At 43.8% G+C, this 26,477-nt stretch overlaps 1 protein-coding gene across 5 annotated transcripts in view; it reads left to right on the top strand.

Annotated features, from left to right (window-relative positions):
- Positions 1-22,650: 22,650 nt before the first annotated feature.
- Positions 22,651-26,477, top strand: part of KCNQ5 (potassium voltage-gated channel subfamily Q member 5) — a 318,037-nt gene continuing 314,210 nt past the window's right edge. For 4 of the 5 annotated variants that reach the window (XM_068414989.1, XM_068414970.1, XM_068414998.1 and 1 more), the window contains exon 1: positions 22,651-23,012. In XM_068414989.1, coding sequence (XP_068271090.1) covers positions 22,657-23,012 — 356 coding nt within the window. In that variant the 5' untranslated portion in view covers positions 22,651-22,656. The remainder of the gene's footprint in view (positions 23,013-26,477) is intronic. The other variant, XM_068415030.1, reaches the window with a different exon arrangement.

Below are 26,477 nucleotides of genomic sequence, written 5' to 3'. Positions count from 1 at the left end.
AGCACAAAAAGCCTGGAGGAAAAGTCAGCTTCAACCTGGCTGCTGTTCCTGGAGAAGACAATGCTGCCCAGCTCACCGGGTTGACATGCAAGTGGGTTGAGTCCACAGGGACTGTCTGTTATAGCCTTGCTATCAATGCTAAACAAAATATTTGCAAAGCAAAATAAGGAGCAAAAAAATCAGAACAACAGAAATTCTGTGTGTTGGAGTCTCTGAACTTCAAGTAAGCAATTCAAAATCCAAAATGAACTCCCTCCTTAGGTGGGAAGCTCTTAAATTGCACAGTCGTCTTTGTTCAATGTCACAGGATTCCTCTGATAGCCCTTTAAAGTCACCTGCCACAGAACATGGATCGTGGATTACATGTGGGTTTTTCAGGGTCTGACATTTGATTATACTCTCCATCCTTTTTAAATGAAAAGGCTGTACATATTTTTAACAAGAGTGCTAACGTGTGTGTGCGTACATCATGTATATAATAATGTGTATGTGCACTAAATTACAGTATATATCTACAATATATAAAATATATGAAAGGCATTACATAATTCCAGGAAACTGTCAAAACCAGCCTTTGAATCACTGCTGATTATTGTTCAATGATTTAAAAAGGTGAGTGATGCATCCCAAATTGACATTTTTCTAACACATTTTGTAGATAGATGCTGTCCCCAGGCAAGGCACCTGCAAGATGCCACTGTTATAAGGCAGGTGGCTGATTCCCTCTTGCGCACAGTAAAAGGCACACAAACCTCTAAGTAGAAGCTGGAGAGGGGCAGCCTTCCCCAGCTCATTGCTACGTGGAGGCTGCCTCACATCTGCAAGGTGGCAGCAGGTCACGCACAGACCTGCGCATTCACTCTTGTGCCCCTCACCTTTTTCCAGTTGTGCATCCATTTGCATTTCTTCATTAAATCATTGCCATTCTCTGCAAAACAACCTGGAAGGCTCATGCTCTGCCCTCCTTGCTTCCCAGTGCCCCTCAACAAGTGTCAGCTCCGGAAAAAGCAGGGGCAGTCCACGTGGACAGCAGAATCTAGGGAACCACCTTTGCCCTCTGAGCTATTTCACCAAAGGCCTGACTGAGGGCATGCTGCCAATGGATTACCTCTCCTGCAATCTTCATCCCTAGGGACGGTTTTCAGCACATTGGCAGCAGGCAAAGGACACTGTTCCCAGTCGGAGATGACACAGAGGCTCTCTCAGATGACACAACTCCTTCTCGCTTTCCCTCTTTGCTTCTGCAGAAGGAAAGGGAAAACACAGCTGCCAACTCCTGATGCACAGCCAGGTCCCAAGCCAGGCCCTCCCCCACCTCAGCATGATGTGGCTAGCAGTCAGGCTCTAACATGAACAGGTCCAGACCATTGCATTTCCCCTGTCCCAATCAAAGCAGGGAGTATATCCACGTATTGAGCCATTCTTGGGTCACCAGGCTCCTCAGCAATGAGATTCATTCTTTCTAGAGATGGAAATAGGAGAAAAAGAGAAGGGAGGAGGAGGAGAATAAGCTTCTGTAAAAGCTGCCTCTTTCTTCCATGCTTGGAAATAGAGCTAACTATGGTTTCCACCAAAGCAGAGGTGGTGCAGGCAGGAAGCCCTGCCCACAGCCTCTGGTCCTCTGTGCTGGGCAGTGATGCTTTTCTGCTGGGGATGGAAGGGGTGGTCACCAGCAAGTCAGTTGGTGTGTTTGGGGAAAGACATGGATATTTAAGAAGTAGAAGTGGCATCTCAGTGGATAAACACATCTTTCATTAATATCTAAATATTTTCAGAGTTCAGGAGTTGTTTAGTGTGGAAAAAGTGTGGAGAACTGGTGCCAGATTTGGCATCAGCAGGGATTTGGATGGGAATCGCTGACAGAAAATTACACTGCTTTTTAAAATAAACTTGGCATCAGACCCAACAAAGTTTACGATCACTGCTGCAGAAAAAAGATCAGTGGAAGTATGAGAAAATATTGGAAATGAATATTTTATGTGCAGGAAGATTAACAGGGAAGCCTAAGAAAAAAATTACAGTGTTGCCCTCATCTTAACTTGTTATTCCACATCTTAGACTTTCATGTAAGAAATTAGATAGAGTTTTTATATTTTGGCCTAACTTGGAGATGATCTCAGAACGTTTTTAATGGAGTACTCTTTTACTTGTAATTTAGTCTTGCCTGTATCTCACACCTAGGTGAGAATGAACATTTTTGATTCAATAGTCATGAAAGAACACTCACTACATAGAAGAAACAATGCTGATGTTTCTTCTGTGCCCTTTAAAAGCTGCTCACTTAGTACTCATTAAAAGCAGAAAAAAAACTGGAATTGGCAAAAAAAAAGGTTTAAATGTGTTTCCTGCTTTTTATTAACCTTTCAATAGATGACGAGTTTCATTTTTTTCCAGAAATATCTGTTTCAGAGTTGAACCTCTTTTTTGTTTAACTGTATGGGATGAACTAGGCTTCAATTTGAAAAACTTTTTTACTGTCTGAAGAAATGATATTAATATCTGCCTCTCCTCCGTGTTAACAGGAGTTCCCAGAAGCTGGCTTTTGAGCACTGGTGTATTATTTTAATTTTGTTTCTCATTGATAAGAGAATTAATATATGGAAAAAAGCCTACATGAGAAGACTAATCATTAAGATACATTTTGATGCAGTGATATCCCTATAATAGCCTAACGTGCGGTTTAACGTAAATTACCTCAGCGAGGTGTCATGTATTCAATGAGATGTTTCATGGCATGGGGAAATAGACTTTTTTTTCTGTTGTTTATTTTTACAATTTGGCAAGTGGGTCCTATAGTTGATCTTCATGTCCATCACATCTCCAAATCAAATTTGAAAATTGGGTATCATAACAGATCTAATAAGATAAAGCAGATTATTTACTTAATACAGTATGATGCCGAGTTTGCCAATTAGTTGTGTCTCTAAATCACTGTACAAGAAGGTGGCTATTACAAGGCAGTTGGTTTTAACTCTAACTGGAAAACAGTTTTCATGAAGGATAGTTGCCTGCTAGAGCAAATGCATTGAAGTCCTTCAGTCATTAAAATTCCTATCCTTCAAATATGCAGGCAACTCTCATAGTTCGATCAAATTCAGTGGAATAAGCTACATGTGTTACTATAAATAGATTGCAAAATTCCAGTCAAATCAACTGAAAAAAAAAGAAGTATAGCGAAGTATCTAATCTCAGTAGTAGAAAATTTTTTTATTAAAAAATTCCTTTTAAAATTCAGACTCACGTTTGTTTGCTACCTACCAGAGCTGAAGAATGTCAAGAGGATTTATCTTTTCTATGTGGAAAATCATTGACTGATGGATAATATAAATGACTGTTTGAGAACTAAATTCTGAAGCAGATGCTATTATATACTCTATGTCAGTTAACTGAGTGCTGCTGTATCTTACTATTACCTAAGAGTTTCAGGTTTTTTTATTTTAACAAAACCAAACCCTTTTATTATTTTGATTACAGTTGATAATCAAACCACTAGCAGAACAGGTTTTCATTAAAATAGTGTAGTTCTCTTCAAACACTTAGTGAAGTTGTCTCTTTTTTACTGAAATTTCATGTATGTGAGGAAAAACCAAGATGAAAGGCTCCGGCAATGTCAAAATAGCTCATTCTGACATCTTTAAATAAAAGTCATACTTTTCTTTCTGAAATGGCTTTTCACTTTGATTTTTGCGTTTCATTCAGGCATATGCGAGATGTGTAAAAAATCTAAATTGGAAAGAATTGATCCATCTAAAACTAGATATTTTCCACTTTGCAGAACTCTTCAATATTAAAGTTTTCTTGAACTGGGATAAAAATATCTCTAGAAACTCAAAGTTCTGGAAGCATTTTTATTGTCCATATAGTTCTAGCTTTGCTTTGAGTTACGGAACAGACATACTACTAGATTTACAAGTAAAATGGTCTATAATAACTCTCTACACTGATATCTACCCTGAAAGTGCGAACAAACATGAAAGCTTTAAGAGAAGCAGCTATCCAAGCACTTTTGGGTGTTAATTGGAAAATCAGAGACAACCACTTCTCTCTGGTGATTCCATTTTGCAAATTTTTGATGAGTAGAGCTGAGACAGAGGAACCACTTTCTCTGAGTATTTTCTTCAATCAGCATCAGCCCTTGTATGATGGAGATGTTCTTTTGGAGAAAAGGAAAATTAACACTTTGAAACCTGAGAAAGGTTCAAGCCTTGCTTTTCCCTTTCAAGTTTTCCTGCAAACCATGCAGTGGTCCTTGGCTTGTGCAAAATGAGGCTTAGTTACCTCAGAGTGGTTCTCCATGGTTCTCCCTGACATTGTCCTTGAGACAGCAAAGAAATCAAAGCAGAAATAGGTGAAATTTCAGGATGTCATTCTAAAAATGGAGGCAAAATAAGCAAATGTCTTAAGCTTTGGGATGGCAAGATTACATTTTTCAGAGGTGGCATAGTGGATTCGCCAGGGACCAGACTTCCCAAAGAGATCCAGGTTCCCTGGCTCTTTGAACGCAGTAAGAGCAGGTTGTGGTCCAAGGAGCCACCAAGCCTGGTCCTGTTTTGCAGCTGGCTTCAGCTGATTACATAGGCCTTATACTGCCCAGACAAGGTATGATGCCAGCCAGGAGGAAGGAAGATGAAAAGCTGCCTGCTTAACTGCTGGCATGACCTGCTACCTCGCCTCTCCCACAGGACAGTGAAGAATAAGACAGTCAGTGACAGAACAGCTCCAAGAACAGTTTTAAGTTTTTACCATCACAATTGTCTACAGTGTGGTTGGGGAATGCACTTGGTGTCCCCATCCTGAAACTTTTCAGAGATGCTTCTGTGGAAGCACTTCTGAGTCAGCACAGTCCAGCACAGACCATGGCCAGTGATGAGACAAACAGCATGTAGATTTTCTGCCTGGTGTTGTGGTTTCGCCCTCCTAAACCTACGTCTACAGCCAGCAATGGATAGTCGTATGGGCAGCATCTAAAAATGAGCAGCAGACTTGCATGTTTCCCAGCTGTTAAAAAGTTGACAGCCCATTCTGAACCTCTTGCTGCAGCAGCTGCTTACATTCACAGTGAATGGGCAAGGGGAGTGGATGACATGCCAAGATAGGGTGACCCACAGGGTTTTTGGAGGTGACGAGTGACAGACAATTTCTCACAGGAAAGAGAATGGCTTGGGCAACTCTGCCTGCCCAAATGAAGCTCCTGGTCAGGGGAAATAGAAGTTGCTGATGCGCTGAGCATGTCAGCACCCACTGCAGGGTTTCCAAAAGTGAGCTGTGGTTGTGCAAGCCTCTATGCCCTTCTCTCTTCAGAGAATAAGCAGATACTCAGGACTTGTTGAAAATCCATAAAGACCGGGAGGTGGGATAAATCCAGGCTTGCACAGTGCTGGTTTCTAATGCGAGTCTTCCCAGTTCTGTCCCCAGAACAGTTTATCCTCAGGCTGAGTATCAGCTTACCAGTGGGAAAAACAGTATGATTTAAAATGTGTTACATAAAACCAAATATATAAACAAATTGAGATAGTGTCTATGTTTTCCTTGGTTTCTGTTCATTATGAAGTATATGGCAAATTTCTTTCCTTTCACTATTTTTCCCAATAACCTAGCTAAGTAAACACAGTTCTGACAGTGTTTATAATATAATACATGCACATAAGTTCTTGCAACAATAATTTAAGCAACCTTTACAAAACACAATAAAAAAACTACAGATTAAGTGAAATGTGTATCTTTTTCCTTTTTTTTTTTTGTCCTGGGAGTGGAATTCATACCATTTGGGTGGTGCGGTTAAATTCCACTCTAGAAGAAGTTTATAGTACTGTAGTGAAGACTATCAGGAGAACCAATTAAAAACTTTTATATGACTTGCTGTTTATAGTAGTCCTGCTATATTATAATAATAACACTCAGGTATTGGAAAGATTTCCCACATGACACTGTAAATGTAGTTGAATTCTGATTTTCAGTAAACTTTCTCTAACGTCAAGCCTTACTGGAGGAAATGTGGGGAGAGGCTACAAACTGTGTCTGTATACAAGTCATTCCATGTTCAGCCTTGATTTTTAATACTATGCAGCTCTACCAGAGCAACACAAACAACTTGCAGTACAGGTGATTATACAGACTATGTTTAGACCTAGATCTCCAGAGATTAAAAGCTGGAGAAATATCCCACTGGATGACAGGTTTGTGCTTAGAAAACCCTAAATTCAACAGTCTCTTATAGATTTAACTACTGACTTAGTGAAGAATACCAAGTCACTGGAAAAATAAACACAAAAAGATATTTTATGATATAGGTACTAACTACTTTATGTTACACCATACAGGAACTGTGGTTTGAGGTTTGGAACAAAAGCAATCAATAATATCTCCATAATAATTACAACCTTGTATCCCAGTACCCTGCCAATGAACCATGGCCAGAAACAAGTTCCCAGGGTCCATATTCTCAGCTGGCTGAATGATCAGAGGTGCTGCATAGCGAATAGTTCCTACAGACTTGTTGAAAGTTAACATTCCCTTGTTGTTCATAGGAATTTGGATTTAGTATATAACTTAAGGCAGCGAAAGCAGAAGGAAGTTTCTGAGCATCCGTGGCACAGTAAACGAACAGGGCCAGCTGCTCACCAAAACCCAAGGGCCTGACCCTGAGCCAGAGGCACATTTTACTGCATCCATTGACACCCTGCATAATTTACATGGGGATTTTATCCTACCTCCCCAAAACAGTGCAACCAGCGAATCCCTCTGCCTCTTATGGCTCCACACACGGCTTAAGCCATCTTGCCAGGTGAGTGATGGGAAAAGGGACAAACAGAGAGCAAAGCAGTGGAGGAACCTTGGTTTGTTCACATATCAACAAGCTGCTTGCAGGCTTTCATATATTATATTAAACTAGTCAATAAGTAGACAAATTACTTCTGTGGAGAGGGGAAGGGAATGTCAACATCCACTGGAGGAGAGAGGAATATCACTCAAGTGAGCACACATTCAGAAGATTGTTCTTCAAACTGTAATATTTTGCAATAAACCAGCAGCCTAACTTGGTTTCAATAGGGGTTTAATCCACTCCTTGACATCTTGCTATTTCCACTTGTATGCCTCAATTCAGGGTTGTTTTTTTTTTAAAAAAAAGTGGTGCTCGAGTGCTCCATGATTAAAATTTTTAAGGCATCTTAAAATTATCTGCAGGGTAACTGAGTCAATTTTGATTGGTTGTGTATAATAACTGATGTTTGTTATTACTGTAGGGCAATATAAAAACATGCTTCAAAATGTTCCATTAGAAATGTATACTTGTTATAAGAATAAGAACATTTAATTGATTTACCCTGTGGTAATGTTTTTTACTCTTAGTCATGCATTAAAATAGATTTTACACAATGACAAATGTACAAAATATCTCACTGACTAAGCAACATCATCTTGTGTCAGAGTTATCCTGACTGTGACACAGTCCTTTCCATCTGGGGTAGATGACTGAAGAGATAAGCAAACTGTTATTTTTGAATATGAAGGAAGAGTAGATGTATTTAATCATGGGCTTTTAAACCATCTTAAGGGTGATAGCAGCAACCTTCCAAAAATTGAGAGGGATATCACTATAACACCATCAGAACTAACAAATTATTACTCCAGTTTTACAGTTGGGAAACTGAGGCATAGACATTCCATGCAATTTCCCCAAATCTGCTCAGGGAGACTGCTGGCTCTGCTGATAAGAGAACACCGAGCTCCTGGCAAACTAATGGATTTGCTGTAGTATCCTCCATACACAACACATTCAAGATAAATCAGCAGCAGTTAAATTAGAAAACAATCTTCCTTCCAATGCTTTCTCATGAGATGTTCCCTTTTTCTAAACCAATAATTAATTCTTGTTCTTACCTCGTTCCATAAAAGTGCTTTAATCTGATAGTAGAGATCCTAACACAACTCTGGCCAAGATGTGAGTTGCTTTTATGTCCTGTCTCCCAGCTAGCTTAGGAAAGGGGAGGTGTGCATTTTGGGGGTCTTTCCTGCAATGCATCATACTGCCTGCATGACTCCCAGTTGAACAATCAGAGAACATAAAATGAAGAGTTTTCAAAAAAGCTGAAACAAAAATTCCAAAGACTCCATTCCTCTGCATGTTGAATAACTAGCTCAGACAAGTGCTTTTCTGATTAAAAGCTACAGAAGGTTTACAGCCCCTGTAGAAAAATGATTTAATATCAATATGAACCTTTCCCTTGCTTATTAAAATTTTGTAAAACCTACATCCTAAATTGTTGTTAGAAATACTGCAGAGAAAAGCTTTTCTCAGGCAGATCTCTCTGTTGATCCTGCTATGAACTTGATGCTCTCACATCATAGTAAAATGGCCTAGTCAAGTCCCATTCTGCTTGCTCTAAGAAGGAACATAATGTCTAAAGTGAGTACCAAATCCCAACTTTACTCACCTGAAGTTGTCTGGAAGAAAATGGGCAGAAAGATGAGTGTACTAAATGGCAACATGATAAATGCTGAACCCCTTTAGTAACACACTTACTGAAAATCAGGGAACTTGGTAGGACGCTTCTAGTTAAGTGCCCTTGCAGATATTTCCTGCAGGTATGATCTTAGCCTTTCTGTCTCCTTAGAAAGAGTTTGTGCCCTCTGAACAAATGAGCAACCTTAGGGGTAGGAAGTGGAAGCTTTTGGGGGCTTCTTTCTTCTCCAGAAAGACAATTTAGGGATCAATAATTGGCATGAAGTTCTCTATTTAACTTTAAAAAACCAATTGCTATTCAATACCATAATATCACTTGGAAAGGGAGTAGTAGAATTTTTCAGGATGTAAAGCAAGAAGAAAACAAATTTAAAGGTGTTACAGTGTGGTAGAGCCTCCACTTGTAGCAACCACAGAAGTAATAAGGGAATATTTATTTTATGTCAAAAAACAATATTAGATGTGTTATTAAGCCTTGTATTTTGTCAGAGCTCTGTAACAAGTCACTGAAATAATTGCACTAGAAGTCACAAAAGCCATGATTCTCAGGGAAACAAAGTGTTCCAGACCTGTGGAAATGCTCTGTCTTTCTAGTGTTGCTCCCAAAGCAGATGCATGCTTCTGGTGGCTGCAGTAAGTAATATAGGTACCCACAGTTACATGCAAAACTGAAAGTCAATCTCTGGGAGGAGCATATTTCCTATATGCTACTGATATAAGTGCATAAGGTAAGGCTACATTTAAAATAACAACAAATATATGAGGATAGTCATCTTTATACTGTTTCGGCAGGAGAAAGAAGACTGCTTGTAAATATTAACATCATAATTTGGAATAGTTTGTTCACCTGCGGTTACATGTGTTTCAAGAAATCTATAAGCTGCACATTTCATTTTAAGTAACTGCAAGCATTTGATCTAGTGCAATAGTTTGACAGCTGGTAAGCATAGCATGGAAAATGTGTAGGATCTTGTGTTTCCACAGCCTAACACCAATAAGGCTTCCACTAATCTGCTGCCTTTGTACCAGCCTCTTTCATTGGAGCATGCATTTTAGCGAAAAAATCTTTGCAGTAATCAGTTTGAGAAGACTTAGAGCCAGGGATGGAACCTGGCTTCAAAAAAAAAGCAAAAGCCTGGGAGAGTTCTCCAATGGGAAGCAATCAGAACAATACAGGAAAGTTTGGTGTTATTGAATGCTACAGGAGGTAAACAGAGCAGCGCAGCCATGGAAACCCCCGCTCTGGCAAGTCTCCTCTCATGGAACGAGCAGAACCTCGGAGGGATGCACAGAACTACCCAACCTGCACCTCCTTCCTTTCTCTGCTTCCTGCTTATTTCCTCCTGTCTCGAGATGAATCATCATCAGTGGGCAGTTGAAGAGGAACTGTCAATCAGTATGTCTCTCCCGGCTTCAGAAAGAGGCTTCTGAAGCTCTTGTCAATAAAGATAAGTATGCTCTTCCCCCCATAGAAAAGGGGGGGGAAATTATTCCCTAGTTTCCTGAAGCCCCAAATCTCAAGACCTACCATTTCTTTTAAAAAATTTGAGTCCCTCTTGAAATCATTGACTAGCCAGCACATGACTGCACCAAATTGCCACAGTTTTAAATAGTGGATATACAGCTTCTGAAAACAAACAGAAAATTGTCAGATGATATATGCAAATGAGCCAACTATATAAAAATATGTATTTTCATAATTTATAAACAGGTAATAGCAAATAAATAGAACCTACAAAATACAATACTCCGTTACTCTTGCCTTGTTCTCTCTTAACTAGAGAACCACATGTGCTATACAAAAACCTAAAATAGCCAAAAATAATGAGCAGTGTTCATTACTGATGTCATTTCACTGAAGTTAGCACAGACACAATGGGAAACAGTCTGGATCAGCATCTCAACTACCCTTATTTAGATGAGTACTAATTAAACAAACTCCATTCAACAATTGTTCCTGCAAACCCTAATCTTAATCTGTAATAATTTGTGGTAGCCATTAAAAAAAAAGATATATTTAACTTAAGGCTATTTTAAAATACTTAAGATGTAATACAAAATGATATCACAGGAACATCCAAAATACCTCAGAAAGAAATAGAAAATGAACACAGACATCATTTACCATGGCTGGCTGTATAAACTCAACACGTTCACATGATTAATATTTTGGAAATTCAAATAAAGAGGGATTGCCCTGTCTGAAATTTAATTGTTTCAACATACTTTTACATGGATAGTTTTTTACGTATCTGCTCCCTTCAGGGAATAGCTCAGAACTGTCAACGCTTACAAACCATTGTGTAAGCTGTCACAGAAGTATTTAATCATAACAGCATTAAATTCACGTTGACCAAATTTAACAAAAGACATGGTTTTACCATGAGGCTTTTATCATCTTTCACACACAAGTCCAACCACCGTGATGATGAAGGGACTGCACAGAGAGTGGAGAAGCGCTTTTGATTTGAGGGATTATGGAGGTTTAATTTTTCCTGATTGCATTAATTTTCCTTTGAAATTCCTTTGAGGACTTACGTAACGTTTATTAAAAGGGCCACAAAGATTGTGGGGAGTCGGGGGGAAGAAGGACATGTCCTGCCATCTGCCTACCGTGCCGCTGCCCGGTACCCGCTGCAGCTTCTCTGCGAGCCCCGACGGGGCTGTCGCCTCCCCGCGGGCGGGTTTTTGGGGGGGCTCCACGTACCCCTCCCCGCCGCAGACCGCCACTGCCACCTGCTGAGGGCACCGAGATACTGACGGTCCCGGCCCCCGACGGCCACTCCGGCCCCCCCCCAACCCGGGGGACTGGGGTGGCCGTCGGGGGCCTGGAGGATGCTGAGAGCGCGGTCAGCCCCACATGTCGATGCAGGTGTTCACCAGCATCATCACAGCGCTAAGGACCGTGTCAAATAAAGATTAATTTTGGGGCCACCGCTTTTCTTTCCATTCCCTCCCCTCGCAGCTGGTCGGTCTACCAGCACCAGCCTCCTAAACCAGCCGGTTAGTAGGTGTTAAGCGAGAAGTGATGTTTAGCGGCCTCGTGATCGTAGGGCATTTCCACAACGTGCGTTTTGCTGTAAATACTTCCCTTTTACAAAGTATATTGTTAGATTTCAGAGGTGTGCTTTAGGAAAAGAATGTACCCGTTCAGTGGGCAGCAAATAATTATGCAAAAGGAGATAAGGTTACACAGTGGAAATTATTACTCCTAACTAATGCGGTGCATGAAACCAAAATGCCTTTAGTAGGGCTCCTCAGCCAAAGGCAATGTTTGAAAGAGATTGTCTTATACTATATTAAAGAAAGAAAACCTGTTTGTTTTGTAATGGGGAATAAGATCCTAATCAATATTATCTGGGGTCTAAAGCAACATTGCTCTTCTGAAATTATCAGTAGCATCGCAAATGCTCCCTCTTTGGAAAATAAAGTCGGTATAGAATCACACAATGGTTTGGGTTGGAAGGGACCTTAAAGATCATCTAGTTCCAACCCCCCCTGCCACAGGCAGGGACACCTTCCACTAGATCAGGTTGCTCAAAGCCCCATCCAATCTGGCATTAAACACTGTCAGGGAGGGGGCAGCCACAGCTTCTCTGAGCAGTTCCAGTGTCTCACCACCCTCACAGTAAAGAATTTCTTCCTAATATCTAATCTAAATCTACCCTCTTTCAGTTTAAAACTGTTCCCCTCGTAATTCTTCATCAGTTGAGCAGAAGTAAACAATAGAGTGTTTGTTACTGTCTGGGGCTCATTTGTTTCCGCAGGAAACTGCCTTCACTGTTACGCTACTCAAGTGTACAGATTCTCTCTGGTGACAGAGAGGTATCCTTATCTGTATGGATTTAAATATGGAAAGAGAGAGTGAATGGAAAGAACAACTTCAATCAGATATTTTAAGTTACAACTGAGTTGTGTGTTTATGGCCCCAGACAGCGTGGTCTGCAAAATGTTCCAAAACACTCCTCTTTAAGCTTTCAACCATTTCTCACTTCTGTTCCAGTGAAACATTCTGAGGGGATTGTTATCAGGATCTAATATAAGGAAAGTGGAATCATAGTGATAACCATTTCCAACTGAGTTACAAAGGTAGTTGTTGCTTTTATTTATCACCCATCATTAGCACCTAGGCCATCACTTCTTTTTGAAATATGTAAGAGTTTTACTTTCAGTACATGATCTTTACACTACAAAAATCATAGTAGAACCATAGTTTTATAGTGCACCTTTTAGAAGGTCATGACTTAAATTCCTAGTTTCTCTTTATTGCAGTGATAGGATAGCTGCTTCTATAAACCAGTCTAGATAATATGTCATATCTCTCTTCAGCAGCTACTGCACACATGATATAGGAAACTCTCCTGCTACTGGTTACTCATTAAAGTTAAGTGATAGGGATCCACATAGCACGGTTAAATTTCAACACTTTAAACCCTGCTGAAAGTTGCTAATAATAATGTTTAATTTTCATTCCAAGCGTTTATGGTATCATCAACTTGAGCCAGTTATTTTCTTCTTCTCATTAGCTGGAACCAATGAACCTCCCTGAGGAATAACAATCTTCAGGCAGAATAACAAAATAGAGGCAGAATTTGACCCCTGCTTAAATTGAGCAACCTAAATTGTTTTGATGTTAATGTAGTGTTATTCAGAGGCAAAGTCTGATCAAGATTTTCAAAAAGGACTAGAGATTCCAGCATCCTAGTAGGGAAATGCTAACAGAAGCATGATTTCCAAACCAGGAGCACCCAACACTTTCTTAAAATGGTCTGTTACATAGGGCAACCAAAATGACTACTTCCTTTTAAAAAAAATAAAGAATTTAAAATGCTGCCTTTTATTTGGTGAAAATAGGGTTTACAACTAATCACCCATAATCTCTTGGCACTGAAAAGTTTTGCTGCAAAAAATTCAGCCAAGTTCAAACCATGTCACAGGGAAAGAAAGAGATAAGAAAAGGAAGGATGTTTGCTATGGCAGAGGGCTGGAGAAAGGAAGGGGAAGTAAATGGGCTGCAGAGGAGTGGGACCCATGGCAGAGACAGGGCAGGCACCTTGTCTTGTGCTGTTCCTCGTGGTTTTGCTTGCATGGGACGGTGCTATGAGGTCTCTCTTTGTCATTCTCCCATTTCCCCCTTTTTTAGAGACGCAGTTGGAGGAGCTGTTACATCAAAGGCAGAAACCACCGCTATCCTTTCAACCCTCTGATCCCTGCACATAAGGTTTGTGATTTTGCAGCAGGGGCAGGATATCAGCAGTGACAGATGCTTCTGTGTCCTTACAGTATTGACCAGGTCAAACTTATCAATGGGTTTTTATTTCACAGGGTAGGTCATAAACTATTCATTGCCGTAGGTCATCTAGATTCATGGAATAATTTAGGTTGGAAGGAATTTCTAGAGGTCATCTACTCTAACCTGCCCAACACATGGCTCTCGTCAAAGTTACGTCAGGTTGCTTGAGGCCTGCTAAGCTTTGAAAAACTCCAAGGACAGATTTCACAACCTATATGGGCACCTGTGCCAGCATCTGACCACCCTCATGCTAAAAGGTTGTGGGTTTTGCCTTATATCTGTATTTGTACATCTTGCTTCTCACATAAATACTCCCCTAGTAAATCTGGCCTATGGCATTTAATCACCCTCTCCCCAACCCTAGAAGGATATTGAAAATCACTTTTGGCTCATACATTTCCTTGCAGACAACGATATATGTGGAGACATAAAACAAGCTAGCTCTAGATACATCACAGCTTCTGTTCTGTTCCTCTTTTGAAATGAAATAACTGCCTCCAGCTGTTCTCTAGGAATACAGCTGTTAGACCACCCCTTTAAGCTGCGTGGGAAAAAGCCCTGTTCTCTACTGTCATCTTATTCCCCATGTTTATGATTCCTGCTTACCTGTTGTTGTAAACTTTGTCTTGTTATTGTCGTTGTCTCACAGCCTCACTAGATCGCCTGTGTTCCTCTTAACCTTTGCTTTGTTTTTCATTTTTCTCCTGACGGAGACTTTTGAAGTGCATGCTTTAGGATGAGAGGGTAAGTCAAGTGCCTAACCATGCCTGTAGAAGCCTAAGGAACTCCTTTCTAATGTGCTATGGTTCCAACAGCTCCAACTGAATCTCATTACTCATCCAACAGGAGCTCTTGAGGGCCTTACTGCCCTTAGACACTCTCCCCTCTGCCTTTACAGTTTACCTAATGACAGGAATCAATCTCACTGAAGTCAACAGGAATGCAGTAGCACAAAGGAGGAGCCCCAGGAGCATACAATTCCTGCAAAAGGTTTCCAATGACTAGTAGTCTTCTGACACACTAATGGAAACACACGCTGTCAGAGTTTGTATTTATTCCAGCCTTCTGTGGTGCCTCTAGCTTATGAGTAAGTTCTCGTTATGTCACTTGTGTAACTCAGAGGGCACATCTTATTCAAATTCTTTGAGGATCATAGATGCTGTCAAATTATTTGGACAGGCACATGGAAAAGGCCAAACATTTTCATATTTTTGGTGAAAAATGGCAGTAAATTATTTTCTTATTTTAAAATGTACCTGCAGAATATAATAGGTTGGTGATTAACCATCCAGTTCAGGAAGAATGTTACTCCAGTTACAATGAATTACAGTCATTTAGTTTTGAGTCCTGTATTTATGCTATGAATAAAACCTAAGACGCAAGAGCATTTGTATTCAAGATGAAGAGCTGATGATCTTTTGAGAATATTAAGTCACTCCTAGATCTCAACAGAGACCTTAGATGCCAGGAAACTGTGCTTTAGCCCCTAGAATTTTAAGTCCTAGTCCAAGGGCAAAACCCAGACTCCTATGTTAGGACTAGGCCATCTCAATAACACATGAAGCATATAGGCACCTACATACAAGGATCACAGAAGCCAGTGCACCAAACAAGAAACCTTTTAACCTGGTGTTTCCATTTAGCCCATGCCCAGGGCTAAACAATAACCAATTGTACTATCACCCAAGACTCCTCCCCAGATGAGAAAGGGAACTGGGAAAAGGAGGAAGACTCATGGGTTGAAATTTAAACAGATTTAATAAAATAAGAAAAACAATATCAATACTAATACAAAAGACACAAAACTATACTCAGCTCATAGAGTGGTGGGAAGTTCCTCCAGGGATCACAACCATTAAGGAGAAAGGAGAGCAAAGAGGGCCTCCCATCCCCAGCAATCTTTCCAATTTATAGTGAACCTGATGTTAATGTTATAGAATACACCTGTGGGCCAGCCTGGGTCAGCTGCCCTGGATTTAACTGCTAATGGCCTTGATCACCACGGCTGGCCACAAACTGAAACAAAATGTAACAGAAAACTGATTCTGTAAATTTTATCCCTGCAAAAACAGGACACCTGGCCAGATACATGCAGAGGGTATCTCCTCTTGTGTCCTATATGTAAGATTAGGGATGCTGCCAACCTGTCCTAGTGGTCAGAGTGTTCCCTCCAGCCACAGCATGGCTCTGCTGCTCAGGAGCAACACCTAGAGATGTTCAGCATTTCTGCAGTACAAGCACCCTAGTATAAGAGCACCTGAAGCAGTCGGCTCTCTCCATGCTACTCTGCATAGATTTTCTTAAGTTTATCTGGGCCAGGGAGAGCAAAGGTGAGCACATCTCCTGTATCTGCAAGTTACCCTGTAGAAACAAACAGCATAAATGCTAATTACATCCCAGTTGACTGAAGTGAAGACCAACGGGCTTCTAGGTATTTTCAGAAGAAAAATTGTAGGTGATTCTGAGATATTAATGTCAAAAATTTCAATGCCTCAAAGATTAGGCCACAATCAAATAGGAATTTTCAAAATCAGAGCTGCTATAGTACAAGTGGAACACATGTGCAGAGAAGAGGAAAGAGGAGATGGCCAGAAGTTCATGTCTGGCAAATAATGAAGGTCACTATAGTCTAAAGGAAAAGCTTATAATGAGATACATCAAAATATCATCCACCAGCTTCTTTCAGGTACATCTCTAGATGATCTAATGCATAAACTATGTATTGCTGTGTCTTAAAGGAATTTTGTTAACTCTAGGGATCAAGCTGAGCTTTCACAGAATATTTCCTCAATACCCAAAGGAACCAGAAACAAAACCAAACAAAAAAAATCCTTACTTATTTCCTACACTGGAAACCTGAAAAAAAGAACATCCCCTTGCTGAATTCCTAAGTAGCCATATTCTGACCTTGCTGGGTTTCTTCAGGTCTGCTGTGGGTTGTCACCATGCCCGCTTGAAGGAACTGCCAACTTGCAAGCTAGCCAAATCACACTCCTTTCCTTGATAACAAACAATTTTGAAGACAATATCCCAAGGATCCCAAGGATCTCTTTTCTTATTTAGAAATTGCCTTCGGCTACAAAAGACTGCATTAAACATTAACATTTTTGGTTGGCATGTTTTCTCCAAAACTTCTAGGCATTTTGGGGAATATGATTTTGAAAATCCAAATATTTTGAGAAATTAAATCTTTCTATCTGAAAAAATACTTCATATTCTATTCTATTTATATTATATTCCCAGTTCCTGTATGGTAAACTGCTCTGCAGTTCTCAGTATACACTTATGTCTTGTTTTTTGTCTTTTTTTTTTTAAATGGTCAAATGCTTTGCTTTCACTAGATTAGAGAGTGGGAATGGTCTATGGAGCAGGCCCTGCTCCTGTGGCAGAGTTGTCACCATTGAAGACATATGGTCTTGTTTTGTCACCAGACTGTTTGCTCAGGAGTTCAGACAGTTGAATCACAGAGGGAGGAGGCTTAGGAAGGAAGGAAGAAATGCACCACAAAATAGTAAAAAGAAAAACACAGAAAATGAAAGAGAAAGTAAAAGAGATGAACAGAAGAGCCATTTAGGAGAGAGGGTGTTGGGGTCTGGCAGTGGCTTTAGAGAGAGGCATCCCTTATTAACAGAGAGTGCTGTTCTGATATTTAGTTCAGTAGGAATCAATGGAATCAATTAATTCTCTTATCAGCGATGAATATCTGATGAGTGAGAGGCAATACTAGATGTCAGGAAGCCAAATGAACATTTTGCTAGGACAGCCATACAGCACAGAAGCAAGGCCAGAAATTTCTGCTATTGAGCTGAACCAGGCAAGGAGAGGAGGCCAAACCATTCCTCTAGCTGGACGGAAGCAAGCAGCTCCTGGCAGAGGAAGGGGCCCACTAGAAACAGTTTGGGAACCGGTCCTGGTTTTTACAGATGTAATAACTGTAGGCAGAAGTGTTCCTAGCACACCTCCGGCCAAGGAGGCACAAGAACTGCGAGTGAGCCATTCACGTCTTGTACTCCAATTAAAAATTTAGCCTGTGCTGGTAGTAACCTAGAGTGATTATCAGTGCCAGCCATGGTCTGCTTGGAATGAAAGTCTGGTCTCAGGACTGCTCTTTGCGGAAATGGGTCTTCCTCAGGGTTACCAACCTTGTAGCAATCTAACAGCAAGGTCAACACATAAAAGGGATATCAAAAGCAAATTACTTTTGAAGGTACTCCCTTGGGTTCAAGGTTAAGGGATCTCATGAAGAATGTCCCAGAAGGCTGGGCAGTCCTTTCTGCTGTGTTCAGTGCATGAATGCCTCATGCTACTGACAGTCTTGCTTTCATTATTGTGAAAAAAGCTTACAGGAACATATTCCAACATCTTGGAATATTAATGTAGTATATACAATATTCCAACATTTTAGAATATTAATATCAGAGCCCTGCTACAGCTGCTACCACGTTACATGCGCTGATGAGACAGCTTGTAATATGCATCCTAACATGCTATTTGCCTCATCTGACTTTTTGCTAACAATTTAGTATGCAATAGTGATAGTCAGTTTGGGGTTTCCTGGAGACGCATGCCATGTATTACAGGCCACACAACAGGTCTACATAGCAAATGAATTGTTCCTAATACCTAAGTGCTTTGAAAACTTATTCCTGACTCTCGTATGCTTGTCACCAAGAACAGTTATGTGTATCCCCTCCTCCATTTAATTAGGCAGAAAGCTAAAAATCTTATGAAGAGATGCAAAACTAGAGTGTACATGATACCTCACAGTATTATATAACACAAAAAAGGTTATTAACAAGCAACTCAAGTGAACTCACAACATGATACCACGGTAAACTGACCTTTGCAAAGCGTTGCTACGAAGGCCCTCCAGCTTACACTCTGGCTGCTTTTCTGTTTAAAACAGCCACTGTACGTACGTGATTTGTACCGTTCCCCCTTTGCAGCTTTTGAGCCCCTTACACTGTTCCATGAATTTATGCTAACAATCCCTCTCTCTACGAATGAATTGCTACCACCCTCCGTGACAGATATGTAATTGAGGCACAAAGATTTTCAAATCCATGTAAATACTAAAAGCTGCATATAGGTACACAACTGGTTTTCAGCAGCTCGGTAAGCATCTGTCTGTGACTTGAGGCAACTACATGCTCAGGTACCTTGGACTTGATGTGGGCAGGCTCCAGCTCCTATCTGGCCTGTCAGCACAGAGCTAGGCAGTGAATGGGACATCCTGAACTCTGGCCAGTGCCCTCCAACCCAAATGGTCTTCTTTGTTTCCTTCTTTTTTTTTTCCCCTGTAACAAGGTTCTTCTATTAATATCTGCCCTGTGTCACAATTACACCAGTGCATTTCAGTATTCCTGTTATTTATCTGCAAATAAATAACCTTGTGAAGGTCTGCTTTAACGTCTAGTGTGGCTAACCCCAAAATGGCACTAGTAAATGTTTTGGAAATGAAGTTTACATGCTGTTGCAAAAACATATTTTGTTACAAATAAGTGAATAAGGGAATATCTCTGCTCTGTAAATTGTTTCCTATGTTTTATTAAAACGAAACCCAGAAACACTGATTTGAGACAACATATCACAAGTAACACATTGGAAAGAAAACCCTGAAAATCCCAAACATATGTAACATTTTGCTCCCGATCAGAAAAGATTATATGTATCAGCTGATCCTTCCACAAGTCAGGATATATAACATTTGATGTATACATTTGGAATAATGCAACGTGGTCTTAAAACCTGTGATTTACAATTTTGGAAGAATATGTTGTCGACATTTGCCATAAAGCACAGTAATGGCTACTCCCCAGCTGCACTGCAGCATGCCATTTTCCTTGTCCTGCCTGCAGGTGGGATACACTGTACCTGCCATCTCAAGAAGTCAAGATTCCTTGGGATGTTCTTGCCTTGGAGATTTTGTCAAGTAGATCCTCTTACTGACACCTGAACCCAGGGCGACCTTGGACCATGTGGACATGCTAGAATTTCACACGACTCATCTCTGTAGGTATTATATAGTCTGAAGTCAAAATATCGGGGGAATTTGTTGTCGTATAAATGTAGACCCGTATTTTGCAATAAATGCTTAGAGGAGGACTAGCTTTTTTACATAGGACAGCCCCTCTGCCTGGTACAGAGCAGGCAGCTGCCTGGGTGCTAGTGATCGACTCAGCATTCAACCCGCGTATCATGCCCTGGTTATCTGACATATTAACAAGTAGTGATTAGATTAATTACCATCAATCTCTTCTCATAATACCTACTTTTTGAAGCATTATTTAATAAAAGATAATAAATGGGAAAATATGTTCACACATTGTAAAAATAAAACACTGAATCCATCACTAAGAGTATTACTTTTGTTTGCTTCTAGCTGTCCTGGCATCTATGGCTACATTTCAATATTGGTTCACACTACTCGTGCTCACAGACTGTTTTCCTTACTAATATTTAAATTAACAGATGACTTTAAACGCCACTAGAGGGCACAGAACTATAACAATATTTCTTAGTGGATCACAAAAAAGTACATCAGGAGCAAGAGTTCAGTAATTTTCATAGTTTATTGTCCAAACTCCCAGTCGAAAGCCTCGATCCTATCAACAGGGATGCACGCGTGTAGTTCCGCGGCTGCAAGCTGTGCCATTGCCTACCCGCAGCAATCAAACGCAGCTCAGGGGTGAGCGCTTGCGGGCCAGGGGCCTTACTGAGCGAGTTGGACCACGTGCTCTCAGTTGAATGGCACAATTTAGCTTTCTGGAACTTGAGTACCAACCCTCAAATATTTTACTCAAGTGACTAAGGCCAGTAGAGTATAAATCTAAACATGGTTCCAGAGGCCCATCTGATGTGAAAGGCATGTTATACCTCTTCAGCTGTAAATGAGTACGTAGGGATGAGAAAAATGAAGAGTATAAACACTTGCATATCAAACCAGGGAAATGCAAACAAGTAGTAAATGAAGGATTAACTAACTCAATTTACAATTCAAAGAAAAGAGGAGTAGATATGTGCCACTGGAAAGCTTAAATATTAATGGGGTTGCTGTGGATACTTGTATCAAGTACTTAACATCTGTTTTGACATGTGTGCTGTTTCTGTCATCCCTTGTCACCAGCGTGAGTGACCACTGCGGTTCACATGTTAGAAAGTTCCTGTTTGAGGCTGCCTGCAGCGGAGGAGGCAGTGCAGTGAAGAAAGGAAAAAGATTAAGCGCTTTAGACAACTGATCGAATGGCTTTGGAGACACTGTAGCAGTAAATTAGTACTGCTGATGTTTCCATTTTGCTTTAGTAGGGGTACAGGTTGATGTCCACAGCCAGAATGTAACATCTACTTCACCACTTCTTTTCTGAAAGTTGGAGATGTTGAGAGCCTGGCCTCTACTAGCCAGTACAAAGAAAAAAAAAACGAAATTTAATTGAATTCCTGAACGCCTTTATTGATTTTCGCATAATATTAGCGTCCACACTAGTACTTTTCATTAACCCTTCACGAATTAGCGTCACATTTTTCACGTTGTGGTGCTCCGGCTGCAAAACCAGTGACACGCAGCTATTTTTCATGAAGTCGCTGCTGAAGTGCCCGGGCGGCAGCTCGCCCTCTCCCTCGGGCAGCGGGGGGCTCCCAAGGTGTCCCCCGGGGAGAGACGCGGGAGGCGGCTGCCCGCGGCAGGGAGCCGCGGGGCGCGGGGGGTGACCAGAAGGGCGCCCGCCGAGCAGCGGCGATAAACGGCGGCGAAAGGCGGCGCGGCTGCTGCCGGCTCCGGGCGGGAAAGCGTGGAGCGGCCGCGCCTGCGGCGTGGTGGGGTGGATTTTTTTTTATTTTTTTTTTTTCCCCCGCAAGCTCACCTTGATGCGGCGGGGAGTTAAAGGCCCGCTCTCGGCAGGGGGAGCTTTGTTTTCTCGGCACAGCTCGGGCACCGAGCGGCGGCACCGCTGCGCTCCGGCCGCACCGCGCCGGGGCCGGAGCTGCCGGGGACTGGGGGGGAGCCCGCAGGGAGGGCAGCCCCCGCCGCCGCTACGATTTGATCTCTCGCCGCCGTGCGGGGCCGGGACACGGCGGAAGCGCCGCAGCGGCGTGCAGGGCTGCGCCGCCCCCTCGGGGGGACACCCGGCGGCTCGCCTGCCCTGCCCCGCCCGGGCCGGCCGCGCTCCCCGCCCGCTGCGGGGTCCCGCCGCCGGCCGAGCCTCCCCCGCGCCGCCGCCGCCGAGACTTACGGCAGTTTTGTTGTTACTTTCTCGGACTTAAATGGACATTTCCCGTGAGCGCGCGTAGCCCGCGGGCGCCGCGTCCCGCCAGCCGCTTGCCGCCCGCCCCTCCGCGGGCACCGCCGCTGCCTTTGCCGCTTGCTCCCCGGGACGCGGAGGCGCCCGGCACCGCTGTCCCCGCCGGCCCGCCGTTCTCGCCGACTTTCTCCGCTGCTGGAAGCGAGAGCAACAGCTTGCCCGGCCCGGCTGGGCCAAGTGCCGCGGGAGGCGGAGGGGGAGCGGGCGACGACAGGCACCGCCAAGCCGCGGCCCGGAGCGCTCGCCCCCGCAGCCTCTCCGCCGGCGCTGCGCGGAGCTGCCCTCCCGCCGCCCCGTCCCGGGCCGCGGAGCCACGCCGGGCGGCGCTGCGGGGGCCGGCGGCGGGGCCCCGCCGCCCGGGAGGAGAGCGCGCCCGGGGGGGCGCCCGCTCCCTCGCCGGGGCCCCCGCGAAGCTGCCGCAGCCCGGCCCGCCGCGCCGGGCGCCCAAAGTGGCCCGCGCCCCCGCGCCCCGCGGGCGCCGCCCGGAGACCCTCGGCCCCCGCTGCCTCCTGCGGCCCGCCGCCGCGGGGTGCCTCGCCGCCGCCGCCCGCGCCCTGCTCCGCCGCGGCCCCGGCGCCCGCCCCGGCGCCCGGGGTGATGCCATGCCCCGCAACCACGGCGGCGGGGAGGAGGGCGGCTCCGCGGGGCTCTGGGTGAAGAGCGGCGCGGCGGCGGGCATGAAGGATGTGGAGTCGGGCCGGGGCAGGGCGCTGGCGAGCGCGGCGGCCCGCGGCGACGGCCTGCTGCTCCTGGGCACCGGCGGCGCGGCCGCCCCCGCCGGGCTGCGGGAGGGCCGCCGCGGGAAGCACGGCGCCCGCATGAGCCTGCTGGGGAAGCCGCTGTCGTACAGCAGCGGGCCGAGCTGCCGCAGGAACGCCAAGTACCGCCGGCTGCAGAACTACCTGTACAACGTGCTGGAGCGGCCCCGCGGCTGGGCCTTCGTCTACCACGCCTTCGTGTGAGTACCGACCCGCTCCCCTCTCCTCCCGTCCCGTCCCCTCCTGTCCGCCACCCGGGCCGCCGCCCGCACCTGCCCCCAGACAGAGCCGCACCGCACCGCGCGGCGCGCACCTTCCCTCCTCCTGCTCCGCTCCCCGAGCATCGCTCCGCGGCCGGCGCTGGTCCACGGGGAGGACAAGCATCCCCCGAGTCGCGCCGAAAGTGCCCGGGAGGCATCAGCGGAGGCGGGTAGCCGCTGCCACCTGCGGCGCGGCGCTCCGCGGGCGACGGAAAATCCGCGCAGCCCTCGGTGGGAGGTGATGGGGGGGGAGGCTCGGTTCATCCGGGCAGAACGAGCCGGAGGAGAACACGGCGGAGAGCACATGCTCGCTCGTCTCCCGGGCGCTTCAGGCCGCCGGCTTTCGCGGGAGGCTGCACGGCGCTCCCGTAGCGGCCGCCCTGCCGCCCCGCCGCCCCGAGCTTAGATGGGGCGAGGAGTGCCGGCCGCTGCCGGGCCCCTCCCCGCGGCGGCGGGGCGCGGTGGATACGCCGGCGATACCCGCGGCGTGTCTTTTGCTCCGCGGACACAGAGCGCTGCGCGGTTTGAAAAGTTAGCGGCGCGGAGCCTCACGCCGTGTTTTCCGAGCGCGCGTGGTTTCCGCCCCGCGGGGAGTGCGAGTGGCGGCGTGGGCCGCGCCGCCTTCCCACGCGTGTGCTCGGCGCCGCGGGATGCTGCGACCCAGGTGCGCCCGGCTGCCGCTGGCAGCGCCGGGGCCGCCCCCGGGGAAGGGCGCAGTGACCAGCCTCGGCACTGACAGCCCGCTCCTCCCGCGTCTGTCATTTCTGCGCTTTGTCTTTAGCAAGTGAGTCCTTCTGTCTCCCTCGTTCTGAAAGAGACGGTGACTAAAATACACATCCCGTCGCATCGCTCTGTGGAGAGCGGGACCGTCACCGTGCAGCGAAACTTGTGCTGCTTTACTTAGTCTGGGAGAGCTGTGTGAGGGGGACCTGAGACTGTAACTACTAAAGTATCCCCAGGGTCAGCGCTATTCCTTACTTCGTTAGTAATCCCCTATTTTTACGGCTTTTGGTAATATTCGGGGGAAAGACCCAGCTCAAAAGCCTTTTGGATGGCTGAGCAAGATGTGCAATACAATCTGGCAAGGAATCATTGCACTGGGTCATAGTCCTAGATGAAAACGCCATGATAAATTACAGAGGAAGGATGATAGGCATTACTGTATTGGGGTTATAATAGAAGGTATTCCTATGTTTGACTACAGAATATATATCATAGATAAATCAGAAGATTTAACTGATATGCTGTAGGTGACTGTTTCCATGATAGTTGCCGGCATCAAGCTAGCGGTTACAGCAGCTTCCATAAAAAAGCAACTTGCCTAAAAGCTGTTTGATAGCATAAAGAATGCTCCTCTCCCAGCAGCACGGGAATCCCCAAATCCTGCTTTAGGAAAGGTTTTTATAAGTGAAAAAATACCTTGCCAAAAACATGGCAGTCTGATTAATAAGATACTTTGTGGACAGGTTTATTTAGTAGATCAGAATTGCTACAGATAACAAACATTTGAAACATACTTGATGTTATATTTTATTCAGCAAAAGGATTTTTGTCCACTTGGAAGATCTGCCCATTCTCTCTGTTTTACTGTGAAAATCAACTCTTATAGCTTGAACTTTCTTCTTGGAGGGCATTTATTTGGTACATTTTGCTGTTTGGGTTCTTACAGGTGTTACCCTGTGGCTCAGATGGATGTAAATGAATGTTGTGAAAATCACCAAAGTATTTACCAGGAATTACCTCACTGCAGTGCCTGAAGTTGCTGTACAGAATCTGTAAATTGTAGTTTGGGACCTTTCTCTTTGAGACTATGATGAAAATCATTAAAACAAGTAAAGTTCAACTTGGAAATAAGGTTGATGAGTTTAAACCTCAAAAGAAAAAAGTAAATTTCCAAACAGAGTGAAGTCATGACACAGCAGCACTGTAAACAAGGAAGATTGCCAGCTGCGTTTAGATAATTGCCTGCATAGAAAGAGTGCCAGTTTTAATTTTTAATTGCAAATGGCAATTTTGGCAGCTGTAAATGCCAACATTATATCTTTTATCTGAGCAGATCTGTGTGAAAGAGCTTGAAACATTACTGTAGTATAAAGGCACCTGGTAATAATATTACCTTTAAGGATCTATCACTGATACAGTGTTTAAGGAGCATTTGAAGTTCTGTTGGATTTCAGTTTGACAGCCATCCTCATTGCCAGTCTATAAATTAGTTTAATGTATTTATATAATTCCAATTTAATGACTGCCAGATATTCAGATAATATTTTTGGTGTTTCAGGCTCATTTTTTTTCCAGCCACCTGATCAAACACAATTGCATCTTGGAAAACATACTTTCTTACAGAATTAAAAACCAAAACAAACCCCCAACTATTTAAAAAAAAAAGTCTTGAGACAAGTAGTTTAGAGTTGCAAAGACATTACTAAGCACATGGCTGAGATGTCTGCTCCTACCTCTGCTAAGCTATTCTTGATTGCAGTGGAGCCCGTTATAGCTCTGTACTATTTCTGTTACAGGGATGGGCTATGTGGGGTGAGACCTTCTGTGTAGATCATCGGTCTCTTGAAATGAAGCTCACTCTGATACGCAGGTTGAAGTAACGCAAGGGTGATTTCAGAGTTTCAAAGTCTTCGATCTAGAAGTTTATTTAGGTTTGCCTGTTTGTTTTTGAAATAAGAAGCGGGGAAATAAGCATCAGTTACACATAAGAAACTGTCCCTGCAGTGATATTTTCATTTCTCATTTCCATAGGGGAAAACACTTCAGAGGTGAAAATTATGCACACTGTGGTCTTCCTTTTTCTTTTTGCCCTTTCAAATAAGAGAACAACAGGCCAGCCACCTGAGGAACAAATGTTGTGACCTACATTCAGAAGTCAATTGGTTAGTTTATTTGTAAATATAAACTTGCCAAATGCTGGAAAAAAACAGCTGTTTTGCAAACTTCTGCTACTAGAGGAAGGATTTACTCTTGATCAAAGGCCTTTGACTTCAGTATAGTTGTGCTGGGCCATAAATTACATGTTTCTTGGCTCCTTTTTGTGCACCTCAGTAGCTCTTTACATGGAGGCCCTATAAGATCTCTCCTGCAAGTTTTTGAAAAACTACTTTTCAGATACAAGAGTCTTCTGTTCTTAATCATTCAGAAACACCGAAAATATGAACACTTATAAAATCAGAAAAGAGCATTCATACCGTTTGTGAGTAATGAGTCAGTAACTTAAACTCCTGCTAGTAAAATATTTATGCCATACCACATCACCTACACTCGGAGCATGTGCGTCTTTAACACGTGTGCGCCTACATGATAATGCTGTGATACTGTAACTTTTCAAAAGCATTGTCTTGGGATGTCATAGGATTTATTTCTGTTGTCGGTGTTGCTGTTTTTTTAGATCATTTT

This window comes from Nyctibius grandis, chromosome 1 (assembly GCF_013368605.1).
Source record: "Nyctibius grandis isolate bNycGra1 chromosome 1, bNycGra1.pri, whole genome shotgun sequence".
In the NCBI taxonomy this organism is placed as follows: domain Eukaryota; kingdom Metazoa; phylum Chordata; class Aves; order Nyctibiiformes; family Nyctibiidae; genus Nyctibius; species Nyctibius grandis.
Note: the sequence above shows the minus strand (reverse complement) of the source record. Positions and strands in the feature narration are given on the sequence as shown.